This window comes from Cervus canadensis, chromosome 7, assembly GCF_019320065.1.
Source record: "Cervus canadensis isolate Bull #8, Minnesota chromosome 7, ASM1932006v1, whole genome shotgun sequence".
Lineage (NCBI taxonomy): Eukaryota > Metazoa > Chordata > Mammalia > Artiodactyla > Cervidae > Cervus > Cervus canadensis.
This window is the reverse complement of record NC_057392.1, coordinates 8940841-8965278: the sequence shown is the minus strand read 5'-3', so window position 1 is coordinate 8965278 and position 24438 is coordinate 8940841. Positions and strand designations below refer to the sequence as shown.

General features: G+C 43.3%; 1 protein-coding gene across 2 annotated transcripts in view; it reads left to right on the top strand.

Moving 5' to 3' along the window:
* CLDN18 (claudin 18) overlaps positions 1–21617 on the top strand; it is a 28179-nt gene extending 6562 nt beyond the window's left edge. Inside the window, exons 1-5 of one of the 2 annotated variants that reach the window (XM_043474320.1) lie at positions 3220–3566; positions 14254–14418; positions 15028–15145; positions 17787–17897; positions 18904–21617. In XM_043474320.1, coding sequence (XP_043330255.1) covers positions 3347–3566; positions 14254–14418; positions 15028–15145; positions 17787–17897; positions 18904–19075 — 786 coding nt within the window. In that variant the 5' untranslated portion in view covers positions 3220–3346 and the 3' untranslated portion in view covers positions 19076–21617. Of the gene's footprint in view, positions 1–3219; positions 3567–14253; positions 14419–15027; positions 15146–17786; positions 17898–18903 lie in introns of those variants that run through there. The other variant, XM_043474321.1, reaches the window with a different exon arrangement.
* Positions 21618–24438: the final 2821 nt, after the last annotated feature.

Genomic DNA, 24438 nt, shown 5'->3' with positions numbered 1-24438 from the left:
TCTTTACTGTCTGAGCCACCAGGGAAGTCCAGCATTTCTATATAATGAAATACTAACATACTCATAGATTAAATATTTAAGATTAAATATATTAAACAATGTTTAAAGTACTTTAATTGTATATGTATGCAATTAAGTGAAAAGAGAAAAACATTAAATTGTATGATCTCTTAATTATGTAAAAAATATATACAGAGAATAGATTAAAAAGAAAGTATGCCATATATTTTGTCTAGGGTTTAAAATTATGAGTAAGATTTGTTAACATTTTCCCGCTTCTAAGTTTTCTATTATGAGCACCAAAAGGTGGAGTCAGAAGTTAAGACTATAAAGTGTGTTAATATTTTAAAAGAAAAGAATCAATGGATATATCAATCATTTGTCTTGCTAATAACACTAATTTAACTCCTCCCATATTCATAGCTATAATATTTTATATTGATATTTGACTGCCATTTTGCCTAGTTAGCATAGATATTATTAATATTCCTATAACAAGGTAAAGAAAAGTTAGGGGAAATGTTTTCTCCAATATCAGTAAAATAACATAAGCTCCTGAAAATGTACAACCTGAAATGGCAACACCAGAACCATATTTAAAGTTGAATATAGGGAGGATTCCCCTCAAGAAATCAGCAAAATTTTTTGCTCCATTGTAAAAGTGATTAAACAAAGTTGAAACAGACCCATTATTGTTAAACACAAGGAGATCATGTTAATTGATTGTTATCATTATTGTTAATAATGATTGTTATCATTATTATTATATACTATCATAATCAGACCATAAACTGTCATTATCATTAGAGATGCATTTAATATATTTTAACAAAGCCCATTGCCATAAACAAGGAAGCCAGATGTTCCTCTGTGGACCCCCAATTACTCTTTAGCAGTGACTGCTAAAGCAGCAGTCCATTCATTCTAGAGCACAGAAAACTCACCAGGAAGTGAAAAATCCCATTTTCCACATGTTTTAAAGCATGTTAATACTTGGCAACCCACTCCAGAATTCTGGGCTGGAAAATTATATGGACAAAGGAGCCAAGGAGTCACAAAGAGATGGACACGACTGAGCTTGCACGCACGTAAACGTATACTTATTTCATACTTTTTAAAGTGTGTACACTTAGAATCCCTCTCTACTCATTCAGTAGTTTGCCTAAGTAGAGGGAGATTTACTTTATCCTTTAAAACTAACTTTTCTTTCCTCCAAAAATATAAAGTCACTGTCACCATTTCAAACAAGAAAGAAAGCTTAATTCATTGTTACCTGAATATCTTTTTATTCTGTCTTGAAATTTTGCATAAAAACATTTTCATAGGGAAGTGAGAGGAGAAACTGTCATGAATGATACTAGATAACTATAATAACCTTTTCTTTTTAATTTTGCCATTTTCAATCTACATTTGGGTGGTCAATGATGGAGGTGAGGGTGTAAACAAATGTCATAAAATGAACAACTGGAAACCAAACTCTCATAAATCTCTTTGTGAATAAAAAGCCTTTTAATTGAAATGAGAGTGAAATGAGCTCTGTCCACAGAAACAGTGGCAGAATCTTTCCTGAATTATTCCAACACTTTCCAATCTAACTGGTCAATCCCTGTCCATCAGCAGAGACCAGAGTCACTTCTTCTAGCTGCCCCCTCCCCACCTTTTAGACTTGGCCTTGTAGCTCAGTTCAGGAGTTACAGAGCCACCAACAGGACTTCACCTAAGTCATATAACTCTTGCCTACTCTCTTCTTTGGGGGTTTTCTGGCTCATTCTTCTTACCGCGCAAACCCTGATCACAGAACCTAAAGCAAGGTGTGCGGTTGAGGGGAGTGTTGCCTCCATTCAAATCAGAGGGGAGACTTTGCATATCTGCTTTCTGTGTTTGCTGGGAATAAAGCCATGGGAGTGGTGACTGGGTGCACCCAAGATAACATTGAAATGTCCAGATGCACAGGCTTGTTTCCTGGAGAATGTATATAGGCTAGAGATTGGGGTATAGGTGTGTGTGGGTGTGTACCAGGGCCTTGACATCCAGATTCGAGGAACATCTCGCTAAAATGTGTCTGACTTCAGACACCAGACACACACCACCCACAGGAAGTAGCAGGTCCATCAATTCTCTAATGTAATTCTGAAATCAAATTATGAAGACAAAACACACCAGCTGATCTCTGGCCAAGTCTCTGTTTTGGTGATTCTATAATTCCTGACATTTTGACCAACTGTAGTAAAGATTCTTTTGCAAAATGTAGAAGAGAACAGGATATGACACCTGAAAGGGTTCTGAAGTGTTTCGGCTTACCCTGTCCATGTTACAGATGAAAACACCATGACCCACATAAGTGGAGCCATTTGCCCCAATCACCCAGCACGCAGCATGTTAGGGACAGGGTCAGGAGCAGATGCTAGGCCTCTCAGTAACCAGGTCAGGGTCTCTGGTCCAGCCTGCCTGTTTCCTCCTCATGGCCTTCTGTGGAACTTCTGTGTCTGCGTGCCACATGGTCTTCATATGGTTCCTGCAGCAAGAATGAAAGGGTGAGATGTCTGTCACCACAACGCCCTGCTTCTTCCCATCCTAGATCCAATTCCTGCAGACCCAGAGTATAGCTGTAGGATCTGGCCACCTGTTCTCAAGAGTGGGGACAACTCTGCCTGCCCCAGTCACTCCATATGGAAACAGAGAAAGAGTCCCAGACTAGAAGTTGAGATAGGACTTCCACCTTTGCCATCTTTTAAATTAAGCAGCTGTGGTGCAAGGCACGGGGGCAAGTACCTTAACTTCTTTGTACCTTGCTAGACTCACCACCCCCTCCTCCCCAAAACTATGGGTGGGAATAATTAATACCTGCTCTACCCATTTCTGTAAGATCAAAATGGAAAGATGTCAGTGTAACGGTGGTTTACGAGTTGTGAAGAGAAAATGTCTGGTGTGAGACGGAGATTTCTGGGGCCATGTTTTTTAAGTGAGGTCAGTCGAACTGGTTTCCCATGATGAACAGGGCCTCAAGGAAGGCTTGTGTGTGTGGATGGGGGTGGAGGAACGTGAGTCTTAGCCGCGCTTCTTCCCTGGGGGCAGACCCCGAGCCGGGGTGGGGCGGGGGTCCACTCAGACTGCCGCGCCCTCAAACCAACCCAGCCTCTGCCGCTCCCCAGACAAGTGCCTCTTGGGGCTGCTTCCCTAACAAATGAAAAAATAATGTCCTTGAACCAAGAGTGAAACTGAACTATCTAAGGAAAACACTGTGAACAAACACAGAGGGCCGAGGAAAAGCATCTGATCAGAGCAGCTCCCCGGGAGCACGGCAGGACGCAGGCGGCAGCCGGGCGGGAGGACGGGGAGCCGGGCCATGTCCACCACCAGATGCCAAATGGTGGGCTTCCTGCTGTCCATCCTGGGCCTGGCCGGCTGCATCGTTGCCACGGAGATGGACATGTGGAGCACCCAGGACCTATACGACAACCCGGTCACCGCCGTGTTCCAGTACGAAGGGCTCTGGCGCAGCTGCGTGCAGCAGAGCTCGGGCTTCACCGAGTGCCGGCCCTACCTCACCATCCTGGGCCTGCCAGGTAGGCGTGGGCGCAGGTGAGGCCGGGAGCCGGCTGCTGCTTTCACCGCGGCCAGGAGGGACCTCGGAGTTGGGCGCGGGGCAGGACCCTCGCAGAACTGGCTGCCATCAGAGGTGTAAGAGGAGAAGCTGGCCCCGTGTCAAAGAGGGCTATGTAGATCTAGGGGAGAACATCCAAGATTTTACACTCTGGTCAAAGGAATCGCCAGTGAGGAAGCGGGTCATGAGAACAAAGGGGCTGTGGCTCGTGGTACTAGAGGAGACAATATTTCTCAAGCAGGAAAGTAATCGTGTGCAGGTATGTGCGTGTGACTTGCTCTTGCCTGCACATACCTGGGGCTAGGTAGGATGGTGAATATTTTCTTACCATCGAAAAAGTTTATCAGGAGTTACTATAATTTCATTATCAACTTGGTTAATTTTTCCTTTGAGAAGTCAGAGTCTCAGTCAGCGCCGTAACGTATATATTGCCTTTAAATTACAAATATCCTTTCTCTGCATTTGTGTTGAGAGGTTCTGGGGTGCACTCTTAAAAAACAATGCATGTCAAAATATAATTACAGAACTATAATAATTATAATAATCTCAGAATATAAATATAATTATAAATGACATCCTTTCACCCCTGAAGATGATATCAGCTAAATCCTTGTTTCTAATAGATAATTGGTTCAAATAGGAATTATAGAAATTTTGCATTCTAGATATTATGGGACCTCTACTTGATTTAAAAAAAAAAAAAGGCAAAGAAAGAAATAAAAGGTTAGACTAATCAGTGGCCCCAAGGAGTGGCCCTGATGTGAGTTTGTTGAAGAAAGGAAACCAGGGTTTTGCATCTCTGAAACAAATACCTCATGGACAGGGAGATGGGGATAAATTTGCAGGAAACTGCAAGGCCTGTGAAGACCTTGAAATTGAATTGTGAAAAGCAATTCAATTAATTATCTCCATTTGCAGAAAGAAATAGAAAGTGGGTGTCAGAGTAGAACTGGGGTGTTTATTCCATCTTTAGAAGCCACTTGTATTGTGAAACAGACAGATCACTGACAGATAAAGCAGTAAGGGAGGCTGGCTGGAGGGAAGGAAGCTCCAGAGAGGGGCTGATACTACAAGGCAAAGGTCAGAAGGGAGGAGATGCAAGACCATGGATTGTTGAGTTGCTAGCTACACCCAGTTTTAACTATTAAATAAATAAGTAAGAATGAACTTGTATTCAAAATTAAGGCATGACATTCCATGACTTCAGCTCAATTACCTCTTCCCAGGACCCCATCACACATTATCAATCTCTGGCTCATTCTGTATCTTTCCACATACGAGGATCCCAAATAGCCCCACTCTCCAACATGGTCAAAACTCACTCTCATTGTTTTTCCTGTTCTACTGAGGGATCCCATCATCCCTAAGCCCTCTCAGAATCTCTCCTCAGCCCATCAACAGTCTACTCTCTGCAGAACAAGATTCCCTCCCTCTCACCTGTCCAAGACCAGCCTCTCTACCAGGGCTCTGAGGACCCTGCCCCCTCTTGTCTGGCCACCCCTGCTGATCAGCCCCTCCCCTTCTTGCCTGTTTCATCTTTCCTCCTCACTCATGCTTATATCATCTTTTCCTGGAAAACCTTCCTGATTCAGAGCGTTGTCAAGTTCTCTCTCTCCCTAGCTCACTGACGATCAAACTGAAAGACAAAGTTTTTCTCCCATCCCCCCCTCCTCACTCTTAACCTCTCGCATTCTGGTTTCTATCCTTTATTCCTTAGAATGTTTGCTCTTTTGACTATGGCAGAAGGTCAGGCAGAATCTTTCAGTCACCAGCTTCCAGTTCTCTGCTCTCCTCTCCCTGGAAACACCTTCCATGGTCCCTCACTCTCAGCTGAACTAGGTGCAGATGCGACAGCCTGACACACACCTCCAGCGTCACTCACCTTCCTTCCGTGACCCATCTCTTACCAGCCTGCTGCCCCCAGCCCATACTTCTCCCTTCAGAGAGGAAACCCCTGCCCTGCCTGACTGCATCAGAAATGCATCCCACCAAAAGTGAGGAAAGCCATTTTCCTGGGACTGAGTTTGTGGAAAAAGAGATACTTTAAATCACTAATCATGTGTGGCCAAGGAGAAGAGTGTGGATTTAAGAGTAGCCAGTCCTCAATGCAGCAGGAGTGACTACAGTGCAAATTGGCATCCTGAAGTACAAATATTTGTTTGATGACTTAAGATGTGGCTGACTGACTGAGGTAAGGGAAGGGCGGGAGGATTACTAAGAGGAAAAGACTAGGAAAAAAAAAACTCAAAAGCTGCAGGCAGGATCATAAGGCAATGAAGAAGCCAGAGAGGAGGCCAGAGGATGGCTTGTGGATACTTATGGTGCTCCCAAGGGAGTTGAAAGGATTAACATGAACCAGCCAGGACCCAGTGCCTGGAGGGGATGTGGCCACCAGAAACAGTTGCTGAAAGCATATTCTTGAGCATGACAAAGGGCCTTGGGAAGAGACACCTGAAGCAGAGGAGCTGGGAAGAATACCTGAAGGTAAAAATGGAAGGTTGCAGAGAGTTTAATTCTGACCTAGAACTCAGGGAGGAATATTATCCTCCTGCAGACAAGTAAGGCTTTAAGTGTTATAAAGGCATGAGGTAGATACCATTCTAATGCTTTAATCATCATAATCACAACTACCAATTATTCAATTCTTCTTTGCTCTTTACTTGCAAAAATCTCACTTTTCATTCATCTGATAAAAGTGTATCACATTTTGTTGGAACTGACAGCCATAGAGTAACTTAATTCCATTCATCTAGCTGTACTATACCTACAGAGAGATGAATGAGGTAAATGGTGGTGGTACCAGGACTGTTTACCTGTATATTACCAGCATTGTATAATTTATAGCCCAGGATTCTCTGCACTGGATTCCAAACAGCCAGTGTAGCATGCAATTCTCCAAAGACAGTGCCCGGAAGTGAAAACAGCTATGGTTTATTGGACTGCACGTAAACTCTCCAGTTTAATCTTCACAATAATACATGGGAATATGTATTAGCTTTATTTTTACAGAAGTGAAAACTGAGGCTCAGAGAGAGTGGCAAGGTAACATGCCCAAGTTCCCATGGATATAGGATGGCAGAAGTAGGCTATGAACACAGACTGAAAGACTTTCAAGTTGTGTCTTTTCCTGCCCACACTAGTTCCAGCTAGAAGGGGCTTCCTTATGGTTGAAAGGATTGGTCTAGGCTTGAGCACATAAAAGTAGAGGGTGCATTGGCACTCTGACCCATTGATAGTAATGTCATTAACAATGCACAATCAAGAATATTAAGTATAAAGATACTTATAAAAATACTAATTCCCATTTCCCCTCCCTGGAGATTGGAGACTGTGGGAGGAAACGGCAAAGGGCTGTCAATGGACAGGATGGAGAGGAGGCAAAAGCCTGGCAAACTCATGTTTCTGGCCTCCATGATGGTATCAGAGTCAAGTGATGTTTTCTATAACATGTTTGCAAATTTAGGACTCAATTTGCTGCTGTAGCAGGATCCTGTGTTTAGAAGCAGATGAGTTGGGATCCAGGGCATAGCTTGGCCACCTACATCTCTTGACCTGGCTTTCTCTAGGTCTGCAGTGCCTCACAGGAAGGCATTTGTGTAAAGGTGCTCTGTGACCCGTTTACAAGATGTGGCTCTTTTTATCTTTTGGCCTTACCTTGCGGCATCCAAAGATCTTAGCTGCCCAACCAGAGATTTAACTCTCCCTGCTTTCATTCAAAGTGCTGAATTTTAACCACTGGATCTTCTGAAAAGTCTCTACAAGATCTGGCTCTTGGCATCATTAAATCATTACTGTCATGTCTACACCACCCAAAGCTCTCAGTTAGGATGTTTGATCTTCCAGGTTTTTTTTCTTCTCCAAAGTCAGATGCCTTTTATGAATCTAAATATCTAAAGTAAAGATTTATTTAAGGTCCTTTTTATCTCCTTTCCACCACCCATCCCCCTGTGTTCTGGGCTCTTTACTGATTCTCAGCCATGTCGCAGGCATTGAAGGTCTTGATTTTTTTCACACAACTGACTGCATTTCCCCTTTACTACTTCAATGTGCAAAAACAACAGCCACTGGAGAGCTAGGGAGTTTCCCACCAACCTGTCAATCATATTGACACACACAGCAATGGGGGTGTTTAAGGAAACCATATTTAACCCAGGGAACAGTTTCACAAAATCTGAAATCCATAAGCAAAAAAAATCTGAAACTGCTCTTTTATGTATCCTTTCGAAAGGAGCTATCTTGTTCATTTCTTCTTACTACTAGCTAGTGTTTCACATAAAGTCTAGCACTCCTGATGCTGTGGAACCAGCATGTCTTTCCTCAATGTCCAGTGGAAGAAATTGGCCCTGAAAGGTAGAGCTAGTATAAGTTAGTTGTAAAATTGAAATGAGATCTGGAGGAACCTCTTGGATTTGGGTTAAGCTGCTTTCCCTTTCTTCAAAAAAGAGACATGTTTTAGCACAAACATGATTTTTAAAGTATGTGGACAAACATCTGATGTATACACATTATGGCACATCTGAAGGAGATTCCACAGAGAACTGAGAACACATCTACAAAGCCCAAGAGAACCTGTACCTTGAGTGTAAAAGGAGGCTGTTGCTCTGACTCCTTGTTTCTCAAAACTATGTAGACCCAGGAATCAGGATGCCTCCTCAGCTTGTGGTTGTAGAGGTTGTTACTATAGGTTTTTTTTTCTAATGTTTATTTATTTACTTGGCTGCACTGGGTCTTAGCTGCAGTACTTGGAATCTTCAGTCTTCACTGCAGCTTGCAGGATCTTTAGTTGCAGCATGCAAACTCTTAGTTGCAACATGTATGCCAGAGAAACGTGTGCTAAGTCACTTCAGTTATGTCCAACTCTTTGGAACCCCATGGACTGTAACCCCCCAGGTTCCTCTGTCCATAGGATTCTCCAGGCAAGAATATTGGAGTGGGTTGCCATTCCCTTCTCCAGGGGGTCTTCTGGACCCAGGATTGAACCCACGTCTCTTATGTCTCCTGCATTGACAGGCAAGTTCTTTACCACTTGTACCACCTGGGAAGCCCCTGAGTTCTTCAATCTTCATTGAAAATTAGTATCTAATTCCAAATGTAGAACATACAATATCTAATTAGAATATATCATATCTAATTCCTGACCAGGGATTGAACCTGGGCCCCTGCATTGGGAGCATGGAGTCTTAGCCACTGGACCACCAAAGAAGTCCCAAGGTTGTTAATTTGATAGCAGGGGCATCACACCCTAGCATGAATTGGTCAGCGGTGGGGCATCATTTCTTTGTGGGAACATACATGGTCAGAGTTATGTAGTTGGAGCCCACCTTAGAGGTGAAAAGGCAATAGGGACAGAATACACCTACACTGCATCAGCCTGCTCATTGCCCACCAGATCCTAAGCCCACTTTTCCTGATCTCCTCCTTACGTTGGTCCAGGCCTTTCTCTTCCTCCTCTTCTCAAATCTTCCACTCCTGCCCTTCACACTCTCTCACACATGGCTTTTTCAAACCCTCAACTGTATTTTATCAAATGAAAGGATTCAAGTTTGTACACGGTTACTACAAGCCAAAGCCATGTAGAGTTGGAGAGAGATAACTACTTTTTTAAATTGTCTTATTTTTAATTAATTTTTATTCAATTTTTAAAGATTATTTTCCATTTACAGCTGTTACTGAGTGTTGGCTACATTCCTTGTGTTGTACCCTACATCCTTGTAGCCTATTTACGTCCTCCACTCCTCTACCCCTAAATTACCCCTCGTCAATCCCCACTGGTAACTACTACTTTGTTCTCTATGGAAAAATAGCTTCTTTTTAGGGAAGGGGAAGAAACCGAATCTTATAGATCCTGACTTAGTTCTATGCTGGGACCAAGCAGCATCTGATCTTCACAACACTTCTTTGCAAGAAATCTCTCTATCCCACTCCAGAGTTGAGGAGACTTGGCTTCTGTGAGGTTAAAAGACTTGTCTAATGACACTCACTAGGTATCATGAAGTCTGTGGGATCTCATGAGATGCCTAAGACCTCCACATGGGTTCCCCAGGATCTCTGGAGAATCGAGGCCCTCCCACCTTGCTCTGAAGGCCTTTCCTCTAAGGTCTGGCCTCAGACTGCCCTCTTCTGGGATCCCCCTCTTTGGACTCCTCCACCAGACCTACCTGCCTCCAATCTGAGGCCAAGCTGTGCCTGAAGATATGGGTCATCTCCCCTCCCCATCCCAACGAAGACTCCATGTCCAGGCTTTGGCACTTGGTGACTTGCTGTCTCACCAGCCCCACCCCCACCCTCCAGCCAGCTCAGCGATATCAGCTACTAGAAACTTTCCCCTCAGCTCCCCATTCTGAGTACCTCTTCCTATGCCCTCTTGAGGGCTTTTTGCTCAGATTATTCCTTGCAGTTTTATGTCACTGAACAATTAAATGAAAGTTCTTAGGGATCAGGGCAAAGCATAAATATTTATCTAAAAGTTTCCCCAGGAGATGCTAAGGTACAGCCAGGATTGGCAACCATGTCCAAAGACACCTTGCCTGTCAGTTCATAGCTACTTTGGGAGAATAAGACATATAGCAACAGGGAAGGAACATTCAGTTCCCATTTTTCTGTTTGCTTCTGTCAACTCTGAATCCTGCCCACCCTTCAGCTCTGATAATATGTCTTTGTACATTGAAAAGAATGCTGTAGTCACACCTTTAGTGCAGGGAATCAGTCTATAGAGCCCGTTGACTCACCTGTTATCAGCTGATAAGCCTATGCCTCTTGCTCAGAATATCAAATAAGACACAGAGTAGCTAAAAGAGAAATGTACCTCCTTCGGGAGCCATTTCTCTGGATGGTAGAGTCTTCCAGATGGAAAGGAATTTCCAGTCACCACCATGCACCTCCATGGTCATTACTAAACATAGGGAATCTAGCAGTGAATAGTAAAGAACATAGTCCCTCACTCTGGCAACTGCCCCCGTCACAGCCCCCACCCTCAGAAGAACCCCTCCCCAAGGGGTCTCCAAAGCAAGGAAGAGCTTAATTCATCCGTCCAGGTTCAGAGTTTTGGCTCTGACAGTGGTTCCTCAGAATATAAAACTGGGTTGTCTTTGTCCAACTACAGGCTAAAAGAAAGTGGTGGGAGTAAGCTAATCCTATCCATAGAAGGAGATTCTAAATAAAAAGGAGCTCAAAGTCACAGTGGACCTGATTCAAAGCAGGTACCAGTGTTGATCAGAAATCCAGAAATCAAGAGCAAGCAGAAAAGAAATAAGGTCTTATTTCTGACCTTAACCTGACCCAGCAGAGGCAAGAGGGCATCTGAGAGCCCAACGCAAAGGCTGGCCAAAACAGACTGACTGGGGCTCCAGTACCCAAGGGCTCCTGTGGCATACACAGCAGCAGCTGCTGTCCACACCAGGCAAGACCAGAGCTTTTATTAACACCTCCCACCAGTGGGCATCACCATCCCTTCTAGTCCAACAAGGCCAGGGTAGACCACATATCTCAGCCACAGCCACAGTCACAGCACATATATGATATATTTTCCAGACTAAATACTAGAACCACTCAATTGAAAGAGATTCGGTGACCCCATCCCTGCTCAGGATAAATATGATGTTCATAGAATGAGGAAGGGACATTCCTTATTCTACTTTGTTAATATTGTTTGGTTCGTTGGTTGGTTGGTTAGTTGGCTGATCGAGTTTTTGGTTGTTTTAACCAGACGCCTTGCCAGGTGCTTCCCAAAATGGAAAAAAGATTTTGTTCTCTGAATGGCTTAAGGTTTAAGATATCAGAACAAGAGCAGTTATTACAACTTCAAATAGGCTTCTGAGTATATTTGAAGTTCATAAAAGGCCCATGGGGACAAGATAGAAGGAAAGTCAATGTCTCTTCCTCCTCTTATATGTCCGGTTTTCTGGTAGCAACATTCAAAAACAGAAGAGCCCTAAGGATATTTCCTGAAGTCTGGGGATTCCCCACAAATGTCCTCTTCTGAACTAACCTTCTTGAACCACAGTTTTGAAGCTTGATTGTGTGTGTGTGTGTGTGTGTGTGTGTGTGTGTGAAAGAGAACTAGAACCACACAATAAGTGACGTCAGAAAGTGGTTCTATTATGATTTCTTAGCCAAGGTACTTCCAAGGTGAAAAGACATTTAAGGTTCAGTATTTCCAACGGAAATATAATCTTCCCAGGTTGTAAACTGCTTGAAGACAGTGATTATTTCTTATGAAACTTTATTCCTCATACAGCACCTGGGAAAGAGCTTGGCAGAGAATTTGAGCTTAAAAATATTTTGATGAATAAATGAACGAATTCATGGATGAGTGAATGAATATGTTAACATATGACTATGAGAGTATACCAACATGCTGAGTGAATGAATACACAAAGGTGTAAATGAATACATGAACAGATGACACATGCTTGCATTTGCCAGTGAGGGAATGGATGGGGTGTTTGTTCCCAGTATGTGTGAGGCCAACAAAGCCATTGGGCAAGGCATTGGAAAATGGAGGTAACATGCTAGAGCCCTCTTAAGGAGTAGATCCAAAGGCCATTCTTAAACCCTTATGAGTTCTTTTCAGCTTCCTGGGGTCACCATGACACTAGCATCAGAAAGCTGAAAGCCCAAGATGCCAATGTTCATCAGTTCTCCCAGGAGTGAATGGTCAGATCCTAGAAGATTGATCCACACTGTAAACCAACACATTTACCCTGGGAATATAGTTGTTAACAGGACCAAGATTGTTGATGGATGCCTATAGAAATCTCTTCCCAGCAAGGAAGCAAAGTTAAAATCAGAAGTTTCTTAGGGAGAAGAATCAAGGAAATAGGGGTCAATGGCATAGAACTAGAGTATCTGGTTTCCATCATCTCCCTACCTGGTGAGAAAGTTCCCAGGGCTCCATTCCTCAGACACAGCAGGAGGCTCTTTAATGAATTCTGCATGATCTACCTCTCTTTTCAGTATCTTTCATTGATTGCCAGTTCTCCCATCATGACAAATTGCTTTACGATACACATCTTAGAGTGAATAAGCAGGCAGTTCCATGGATATTGGCCGTATTTGACATGGAAATCTTTGCAAAGAGATTGGAAAGAATTTCTCCCAGGGCTTCCTTGTCTTGAGAGTCACATTTATAAATACTCTCCTGGGGCAGGTAATTCCCTGAGATGACTTTTGGAGAATATTCCTTTATACACTCTTAGCATCCATTTCAGAGGATGACATTTTATGGCCGAGTCTCCAAGTTTGAAGGATACATTCTATTAGGAGTTTACAGAACCCTGTACCTTGCTGGCAGCCAGAACTCTGCCTCTTTTTCCAGGATAAAGTACCTCAGAGCAATGTACTGTGATGGGAAAATAACTATTTTGAGATAGCTCCAGGTTTGCCCCCCAGCTCTGCTTTTCCTTTGATATGTGTGTCTGGGCAGGTTATTTAACCTCTGAGTTTTTATTTCTTTAAATAATTTTACCTACATTGTAGGGTTTTTAAAATATGGATTCAGTTTTTTAATGTCTGGAAATTCTCTAATAGCTTTCAATTAAAAGTAGCAATTGGCTATGACAACTTGGATAGGACAGAGCTTTCTGCTTTGCTTCATGTGGTTCTTCAGTTCTGTTCCACCAGAATTAGCCAACCTAGTGGCCTCTCCCTCTAGAAGACACAAGAACTCATTTGTCTTCCTTTTGTAAAGTTCATTATGCTTGTAGTAGACATGTTTGAAGACCATCTTTCCCCACTTTGGTATAAGCTCCATGAGGGCAGAGATCTATTAATTATTGTCATCCCTATGTCTAGTCATGGGAGGGCACGGTTCACTCAGTAAAAACCTGTTGCTAACACTCACTGCACTTTAAGGAGGAACTAGAAACCACTTTAGAAGTATCTGGAGGGGAGGTCACTGCAAGAGAGTCCCCAGAGGACAAAGAACTTCCATTGATTCCTAGAAAGGGAACTGCTGATAAACTGTGGTTGTGCTGAAAGACCTGAGATTGATATAATCATCTTTTTATATAGGCCCCAAATACAGCTCACCATGACCTTAATAGTCCCTTTGGGAAGAGGCAATGATACAGTGCCCTTTGTATATCATCTAGTGACTTCGCTCCATTATAGGCTATAAATTAAATTGAGTTTTCTGGAAGTGGACACAACTCTATGAATCACTGAGCCCCTGTGAAAAGACTAGAGAAGAAAGATGTTTGAATTGGAAGATAAAGCAACCCAGTTTTACTATAAACTCTATCAATAATTTTTTCTATCAATAATCTTTAATGTCACCTTACTCAAGCCATTTCCCCTTCTTGGAACACAGATTATCAGGTTTTAAAATGAGGAGATGAAATATTAATAATTAATATTCTTAATAGCTAAATTCCCTTGACACTCTCAGCTCCAACAGTCCATAGTTTTCTCATTCTATAGACATCTGCGTGCATGTTTTTCATCCATGAGGGGAGTGTAAGTGATGGTTTTGCACTTTCCACAATTTCGTGTCTCCTAACAAGGCCAAGGTTCACAGTTTCTGGGCTTTCTGCCTCTCTGAAGTTTGGTATTGGTTGGTTGTGGTTTCTCTGTTGTATTAAACCAGAGCCTACTCAATCTGGCTGAGGTGGTCTTATCTGTCTGCTTGTGCCCTGCCCCTTGTCCCACAGCCATGCTGCAGGCGGTGCGAGCCCTGATGATCGTGGGCATCATCCTGAGTGTCATTGGCCTCCTGGTGGCCATCTTTGCCCTAAAGTGCATCCGTATTGGCAACATGGATGACTCTGCCAAAGCCAAAATGACACTCACCTCTGGGATCATGTTCATCATCGCAGGTAAACAAGGAGCCTGGGGATCCCTCTTTCAGAATCACATCCGGGAATGTCAAAGCAAAATCATTCTGGCAGAGAAAACACAGCTTCTCTCTACTGAGCATAGTCTGAACATGGGTAAGAGCTTTACACACTGGGCTTCAAGATCTGAGATTAAGCCTCGATTACACTCTACAGAATTACCATGAGTGCTAAGGTCCCTCTTAGCTGCCAGCCTCACCTCATTATAGGAGATTCTCAACTCTAAGATAGTCACATGACTCTATCCTTAAAGGCATTATTTTGTTGAGACTTTACAAAATGATTTTAAGGGAAGAGCCCTTGACATTGTCAAAGGATCAGGCCCCAAATATTAATATTTGTACTATTGATCCCTTGTCCTGAGATGGAAAATCTCTTTCTGCACACATACCTATCCTTCCACAAGTAGAAATAAGAGACAGCCCAACTCAAAGTGAGAATTCAGTAATCAGTGCTTGAATTGACCATTCTGTTATAGGAATGGAGTATTCCGCAACCTGCTCATCTAAACTCATGTAAGCATACACTGCCTCACAAACAATGTAATCCCTTTAAAGCTGACTCCAGAGTCTTCTTGTTCTTTGCTTGCAGGTCTCTGTGCGATTGCTGGAGTGTCTGTGTTTGCCAACATGCTGGTTACTAACTTCTGGATGTCCACAGCTAGCATGTACACCAGCATGGGGGGGATGGTGCAGACCGTTCAGACCAGGTAACCTCCTAATCTAGACTCAGTATTTCTCAGTGAACATTGTTGTAAAAATCCGATTAAGCACATATGCCTAATGTGACTGTCAGCGCCTGAAATAGCAAAAATTTATCAGAGGCAACCATGCCATATCATAAATCAACAATGATCTGTAAATTCATAAACTTCATTTCAGTGAAATATCCTTGGTGATATGACTTGAGGCTGATCTGACATTTCCATTGAAATACAGCGACAGTTCACAGTATTTATCTAACACTCTTACACAGGCCCCATTGTGGTAGCAATGAAACAGGCACTGTTAACCCAAGCATGTAAATGAGCATCACCCCACATCTCCAGTCAGTGACAGGAACCCAGCTAGGGACAGGGGAAAGCTAGAATAGAAATGAGTGAGGTGCAGTATAGGTGAAAAAGTGATGCTTCTTCCTTGTATGGCTGCTCTTTCTCTCATTCATTAACTCATTCATTCTACAAATGTATTGAACACCTGCTGTGTGCCAGGAATCACTCTGAGTTCTTGGAATAACAACAAAGTCCTCGTTCTCATGGGGGTCACAGCCTAGCAGAGGGAGATGAAACCTCACTGAAATTTGGTGTCGCAAGCAGAGTAGAACTTTACAAAGATGCAAGAGGAATTCCAACACCTGTTTTCATTTAGCCACTTCAAAGGAATGTATTTCATAGCAAGAAGCAGCAGCAAATTCCTGAAGGAGAAAGATCTTTTTCTAGGAGAGCCATGTAAATATTATACCTAAGTGACCCATCATCTTTGGAGTGGATATGCTTGGTATTTCTCCAGCAACACCATCATGGAAGACAGATGAGTGTGAGCATCCATTACTCTCTGGCTCCCTGGAACTCCATTCACCATGTGTGTTCCTGTGTTGTTTTAAGAATGGGAAAGATATGATCCCCATAATATGCCCTCATCCTCCTGTACAGTCCTCCCATGGTCTCTTAACTACAAGGACAACTAAGAAGCATGCTGATCAACTCATCCTGGTTTCCCTGTGTGGTGGTGGTTGTTCAGTCACTAAGTCATATCTGACTCTCTGTGACCCCATGGGCTGCAGCACGCCAGGCTTCCCTGTCCTTCACCATCTCCCAGAGCTTGCTCAAACTCATGTCCATTGAGTCGGTGACGCCATCCAACCACCTCATCCTCTGTCACCCGCTTCTCCTCCTGCCTTCAATCTTTCCCAGCATCAGGATCTTTTCCAATCAATCAGCTCCTTGCATCATGTGGCCAAAGTATGTATTGGAACATCAGCTTCAGCATCAGTCCTTCCAATGAATATTCAGGGTTGATTTCCTTTAGGATGGACTGGTTTGATCTCCTTGCTTCCCAAAGGACCCTCAAGAGTCTTCTCCAGCACCACAATTCAAAAGCATCAATTCTTAGGCACTCAGCCTTCTTTATGGTCCAACTCTCACATCCATACATGACTAGTGGAAAAACTGTAGCTTTGACTATATGGGCCTTTGTCAGCGAGGTGATGTCTCTGCTTTTTATACATTGTCTAGGTTTGTCATAGCTTTTCTTCCAAGGAGAAAGCATCTTTTAATTTCATGGCTGCAGTCACTGTCCACAGTGATTTTGGAGCCCAAGAAAATAAAGTCTGTCACTGTTTTCCAGGGACTTACCTACTTTTAGCACTGATAGGCCCAGATCCTAGGAAACTTCTCTGTCACGGGCAAATTAAGATGGTTGGTCACCCTACCTAGAAGAGCCCACCTTGTCTGCAGTATCTGGATGCCTAGTGTCACTGCCCCTGCCTGGAAATGTCACCTACTACCGGGGATCCAGGGCTAATGCCCACCATTGCTCTCTTATATCATCTCCTTAGAACCTGCCCATGTCTCTTGGACAGGCAACTTCAGAGATTTTTGTTCTCAGATAATCCTGTTTGGATATAATTCACAAGGAGAAGGTCACCAGTTTTAGAGTCAGACTTCCACAGGTTAGAATTCAGTGTGGGCTGGAAACAGAAGCACCATGAGGGTATGGTCTGTGTCTGTCTTGTTCACCCCTCTGTCCCAGTGCCAGGCAGTAGGAGGCACATAGTAGGAGATCAATAAATACTTGTTGACCAAGTAAGTAAAGAAATGAATGAAGAAATAATGGTCTCTTCACATTAGGTCTTTCAAAAAACAACATCCATGCTCCTACTGGCATGGATGGTTACCAGGGTTACTTGAGTCAGAGATGATGAAAGCTTCTTGGTCCACAGTAAGAACTCAAGAGACCAAAATTCCTTCTGAAATAATAACTTGAGACTGATCCCATATCACTTGAACTTCTCTTGCCAAACCTTCAAGACACTTCCCTTTGCCAACAGGGAAGAAGTGGAATTTTCCTAAGGTGTTTCTCTGAAATTAGAGACTCACAATGAATTCTATGCCTGAGTGATGTTAAGGGCATAAGAATCTCACAACTGTTTTGCTGAGTAGCTTCATTTCCAATTATGATCTCAGAGCACCTGATTCAGTTGACTGTGACCCAAAGGACTGTGTGTTCAGGGGCGGGCTGGAGTAGGTGTGGAATCCGAAAGTGGGGACCAAGAGGATGAGCATGACCAGATTCACAGGGTAGAGCCCGGGCAGAGTCAGCCACATTCATAGCCACTGTCTCCCCACCCAGGTACACCTTTGGTGCGGCTCTGTTCGTGGGATGGGTCGCTGGAGGCCTCACGCTGATTGGGGGTGTGCTGTTGTGCATCGCTTGCCGGGGTCTGGCCCCCGAGGAAACCAAGTGAGTCTCCCCATCCCAATATAATCAGACATTTGATCCAAGTCCATTTGAACATATGATTTGCAGCCAGAACAATCAGCGTATGTATACAGAAGAATGCTATTTACAGAAGGATCATGAACCTTATCTTTTATGGGGAAGCCTAAAGAACAGGAATATGTCAGCCTGAGCAGATTTAGAAGTGATGCTATTGAAGGGAAAATGAAACAGCCCTCTAGGCTATCCCCCAACTCCAGTATTCTGTAACTCCATGATTCTCAGCTGGGAGCAGTTGTACCCACCTCTCCACCTCTCCCCACCCCCTACCCTGCCCTGGTCCCCAGGAGATATTTGGCAACATCTAAAGACTCTCGATTGTTATTGCTCTGGAGTGGAGGGTTGGGTGAAACTGAAATCTGGTGGGTGGAGGCCAGGGATACTGCTAAACATCCTGCAAAGCATAGGACAGGCCCCTACAACAAAGATTTTCAGTTTCAAAATGTTAGTAGCACTGCTGCTGAGAACAGCTATTGGACTTCTCTCACTGGGACTGGGACTGGGAGCCCTGGCTCTGTATGGTTCTCCTGCTCACCAGTCCTGTGACCTCTAGCCACTCATCTGCCTTCTCTGAGCCTCTGTTACCTCATCCACATACTGAGCAGATTAGCAGAGATGGGTTGCTCATACGTACTGAGCAGCTTACAAATTCTATGATTCTTTGGCATAACCATGTTCCCCTGAACATTGTTTCTGGTTCAGCCTCATCTGAATTGATGAACAGATGGAACTCACTGGTCACTAACCCCCAGCTCTAATACAAAGCAAGAAATTCTGCTCCACTACAGAGGCTAAAAAGCCAGTGTTCCAAAGCCCAAAACAGTAGCAGTCTCAGTTTACCCAGGACTAAGGGTTTCCTGGGACACTGGACTTTCAGTGCTAAAAGTCAGACATCCTGAAGAAAATGGGTAATTTGTCCTGCTACCAAATATATCTCTAGTTGGTCATAGAGTGTTTCTTTTTCTTTCAGCTACAAAGCCGTCTCTTACCACGCCTCAGGTCACAACGTTGCCTACAGGCCTGGAGGCTTCAAAGCCAGCACTGGCTTTGAGTCCAGCACCAGAAACAAGAAGATATATGACGGGGGTGCCCGCACAGAGGATGAGGGACAGTCTCACCCTTCCAAGTATGACTACGTGTAGCCCTCCCCCCAAGTCACCCAGGCAGGGGCAGAAGAAACCCCTCAACAAGATCTCACTCCAAAACAAGGAATTTTACCTTGATTTCCCATACCTTTTGACTCACAGTTGGAAGTTAGAAAGCCTTGGTTTCCCCTGTGGTGAGGCCAGATGGTCTTGGCTACATGTCTCTGTCTCTAAATGTTCCATCACAAAACGGCTGAGTTATCATATGGCAATAGAGGCTACAGCCCACATCTTCCAGTCCTCTTATTTCTTTTTTTTTTTTTTTTTTGACATAACCTTTTTAATCTGATGATAGAATGTGGTTTGAATTCCTATCAATCACTTAGATCACTTAGGCAAAATGTCCGTCCTCCTTCTAGCCGCCAGCCCATTGATGATCTATTTCCCAACTCATCCCCCAGAACAATTCTGAAAGGAAAAAATGACATCATTTTCTGATATTTGATTTTTGCCTACCCTCCCACCCCCAGCCCTCACTTGGCTACTAATAAACACTGATTGAAGAAGAAATAGGGAAAGGGGATATTTATCATATCTGCAGTTCATTATCTGAGTTTTCTTACACTGCGATCTTTAACATTACTTGAGCCAAAGGGATTTCACTTGGCAGAAACCAACATTTCCACCTCTGCTAACATCTGCTGGACTCCCCACTGCATGTCCTCTTTCTGTCACAGGCCAGAAAGAGTCTCTGAAGGAACAAGAAAAGGATTTTTTCTTTTTCCTTTTTATTTTTTTTTTTTGTAATCTAAATATATTTGGTATTCTAAATATAGTTAGAATAAATAATGTATTAGTGAAATGATACACTGTCTCTGTGAATTAGCCTCACCCCTGCACATGAATAGAAGAAAACGAAAAAATAATTGCTTTGATGTTGTCTGTATTGTACTTGGTAAAATCACATTGAAGTCTGAATTTCATGAAATGCTCACTGATCCTATTTCTTTCCCTTTGAGGTCTCCTGGACTCTGGTTATGGATGATAGAATCAGTGTAATCCATGTAAAAACCAAATAATGGGACACAGCAGGTCCTAGAAAGTGAGTTGAAACTAGTTCTTTTTTGAAAAGTGATGAGCCTGAATGTAATGCTTCCCAGTGACATGCGGCCACACTCACAAGCCTACAGGCCGCTGAGAGTTGAGGGTAGCACTGCTTGCTGTTCCCTTCATCGAATTCACCTCCACTGGTTGGACCATTAGATGTTCAAGAACCCTCTGCAGTGACCCACCTTCCCTGCATTTGTGTTACTGCTGCCAAAAGCCTAACCTCCTTCCTCCAGGCCACCAGCATCCTATCCCAGCACCAGAGGCCACCCCCCACCCCCCCAGGGAACTGTGGTCAGGGTAATCTCTCAAAACCACCTAGTCAGGCAGCGGTACTGCCACTGAGGGAATCTGACCAGTGGGTTATTATTTGAGGTGGTGGGGGAGGAAGTCCTCATGCATATGAAAGTGGCTTCCAAGGAAACAAGGAATATTCATAGGGATCTTCAGGATCGAAAGACTATGTTCAGGGGAACTCCAGACCATGGCCCGTTAAACAGAGAGGAATCATGTTCACCAAGAACCCAAATAGCCAACCCAGAGACCCTACTCACTGAGACATGCATGCATGCGTGCTCAGGTGCTTCAGTCATGTCTGACTCTGCAATCCCATGGACTGTAGCCTCCCCAGACTCCTCTGTCCATGGGATTCTCCAGGCAAGAATACTAGAGTGGGTTGCCATTCCTTCTTCCAGGGATTCTTCCCAACCCAGGGATCAAACCCGAGTCTCCTGCATTGCAGGCAGATTCTTTACCACTGAGCCACTGGAGAAGCCCTCTCACTGAGACAGCAGTGTTTAAAGACCAAATCAGTACTCATGAAACTCTAAGATGGGATAAAGAATGGACAAATAAAATCAGGATCAACCTAGAGATGATCATACTAAGTGAAGTAAGTCAGAGAAAGACAAATATCATATGATACCACTTATGTGTGAAATCTTAAAAAATGATACAAATGAGCTCATTTACAAAACAAAAACAGACTCATAGGCTTAGAGAAAAAATTCATGGTTACCAGAGGGGCAGAGTTGAGGGAGGGATAGATTGGGAGTTTGGGATTGACTTGTACACACTGCTATATTTAAAATAAATAACCAAAAAGACCTTCTGTAAAAAAAAATTAAAAATTAAAAAAAATAATAAAGTCAGCAGATGCATGCACACCAAAAAAGTAGGGGTTGAGAGAGAGAAAGCTGAGCAATGTAAGACATGGAGATTGTTCAGAGTCCTCAGGGTTTGAATTGAAGGCCGTGGGCACAATCAATTCTCCCTCCCACCAGTGCAAAGTCCTGGTCAGTTCTGAGGCCCTGAGGTGTGGCTCAATCAAGTCTTTAATTAGCATGTTCTCTATCAACACTGAATTGTTTGAAAGCCTCCATGTAGTTACAGTGTGGTTTGTAATTTTTTTTGTTGCTCCGTCTTATTGTATATGCATTGAGTATTGACCTGCATGTTTTGTTACTTAAATATTAAAGATACTGTTATCTCACTTTTGAACAGCTTCTGCTCTGTTTTCCTAAGCTTCAGAAAGTGGAGTTAGGAGCCTCAGCACCTCAAAGCTGAGTGCCTCTCCCTGGGGTGTTCTGTTTGCAGAATCCATGTCTTCTCAGCAGTAGCCATGCTGCCTGGAAGTCGGCCAGGTCTGCTCCAGTCCAGTTAGTAGTTTCTGCAGGTTGGGAAGCCTGAATAAAAAGGGATTCCCAGAGCTGCCAGGCATGCAGCATGGGGTCCAAAAACCAAGATTAGCTTGTCTGACGCTGAGTGCACCAGCTTGGATGTCTAATGTCATCGGTCAGCCCAGGCGCTAGTAAAACAAGACAGCCAGTGCCTGTGCTCCTGACGACATCAAGGGCTGGCTTGACCAGCTCAGTCAGCTGTACTCACTGAGGCTGCAGCAGTCTTTGGGAACAGCATGAACTACAGAGTCAGAACATCCCAACCCCTAATCCAGGTCGCATCACTTCCCAGCTGTGTTAGCTTGAGCAAAGCACTTAACCCTTCAGAGTCTCAGTTTCCTTATCTATAGAATAGAAATAATAAGGCTAATGGAATAATGTAAGTAAAGGATCTCTTTAAGTGAAAACATCTGACTTGAACAACTTTAAGACAAACAGGGCCTTGGCTTGTGTAGCTAGGATATGAGGCCAGGGTAGGTTTCAGGCTGGATCAAGGGATAGGATCAAACTCTGCCTTTTCCTGCCCACATCTCACATCTGCTTTCCCGTCAGTTGGTGTCCTTCTCAGGCAGCCTGCCCCCATAGGATAGCAGGGATGGCTCTTATTTCCAGGCATAGGCCATCTTTCAGCTAGGGAAACTTGCCAAACTTTCCTGATATCTGTAGGAGGAAAAAGTCCTGATAAAACTCATTGGACTATTTGAGTCATGCATCCATCCCTAAACTTCTTCCTATAACCAGAGCAATGGTATTTAGCTTAAATAAGCCTGGGTCCCCCAGTCAAAACATAGAGATTCATCAGATTCATCACTTGCCTCAGGATCCGCCTGCAATGCAGGAGATGCAAGAGACACAGGTTTGACCCCTGGATTAGGAAGATCCCCTAAAGGAGGAAATGGCAACCCATTCCAGTATTCACGCCTGGAGCATCCCATGGAGGGATTGTGGGAGCCTGGTGGACTACAGTTCACAGGGTCGCAAAGAGTCAGACGTGACTGAAGCGACTGAGCCCACATGCACAAAGACTGTATTCTAGGAACCCAGAGTCCTTAGCACTCAGGCACTTACTGCTTTGCCTCATTGTTTAGCCCCTTTGGTTGAACCTGAACTCCCAAGAAAAGCCTCAGAGGCACAACCTCTGAACCTCTCTGACCATTTACCAAACAGCACAGAATTTATAGTACAGAGGGAAGGTCTGGGGGACTGGTTTTATTCTCATGGGAAACTGATAATTATAACCTAAAAATGACAAAAAAAAAAAAAAAAAACCCTTCACATTCAATTTTTAAACAAGTGGGATTTCCAAACTGGATAGTAGAAAACTAAGATTAGGGACATTTTGAAGACTCTGTGCAAAAACAGAGTGTGCAAGTCACAATGTACATGCTCAATATATGCCTCATCACTGTTACCCATAAAAATCCCTGGGAAATCCTGAGGAGTAGGCTAGTGTTTTGCTGTCATTCATATTGAGGTAGAAAAGAAAGGCAGTTAATCAATGTTTCCATAGGATGTCCAATTCTTTTTCCTTTCTCTTAGATAATAGCCTCATCCTGCCTCCACAGACATTATACAGGGTCACCCACTGCAACAACCACACCTTTTGCCAAAGTGCCTGGCATCTCAGAGTTGGAGCATCTCACTGGAGACAGCACTGGCCTTGGAATCCAGTCTTTGAGGAAACCTGAACTCCTGGTCCTGACTCCATGGCCAACCTGTTGTGTGACCTTGAAAGGATCCATCACAAAGATTGCCCAACATGTTTTCATTATTTTGTTTCTTTATCGTTGAGATTATCAATACTGCATTCAGGGCTGTACATACTTTAAGCTTCCAATACCCCTGATTTCTCCCCACCAACCTTCATCCTGTGATTAGATACTCAGAGAACACACAGTTGCAAACATGCACTCATAAATACTCACACAGACTCAAACGTTCAGCTATATCTCTGGGTGCTGAGAAGAGTCCACAGTTTTCTTGATTTTTCACTTCTCAGGCATTTGCAGACACCTCAGAACCTCTTTTAAACTATTTCATTTGTCCAGCTGAAACCAGGCTGATTTATCATCCCTCCCAATCCACGCTGAAGAAGGAAAGGGAGTATTTTCTTCAGAATACCCCAAATTAACATGAAATGAGTACAAGACATATTAGGAGTTGAGGATAAACAGAGTTTCCTTTTGGTTTAGTGTTAAATGCAAGATACTATATCGTGGAGACAAAATGTCACTAAAATTCTTCAAAAGTATTCCAGTTCTACTCTTGAGAAAAAGTATTTAATTTAGATACAGAAAAAGGATCTAACAGTAATGGTTTTCAGTATGTATACCACCGCAATATTCAATAGTAAAGGAAACTACTACCTAATGATCAAATAAGATGAAAACCTAGCCACCTCTACTATAGGATTGCTAAGAGAAATCAGAGATTTCTTCCTGGAGAAGGAGGAGTTGGAACCTGCTTGGAGATGAGGAACATGCAAGTCCCTTCTGTAGACAATATCATATTTTGTCTTATCTTTTACCTTAGATTTTGGGGGGAAATGTGAAGATAATAGAATACCTAATATGAAAAAGGCTAAAAATATTTGTTCTTTAATCCAGCAGTTCCTTTTTCATATTCCCTAAGGAA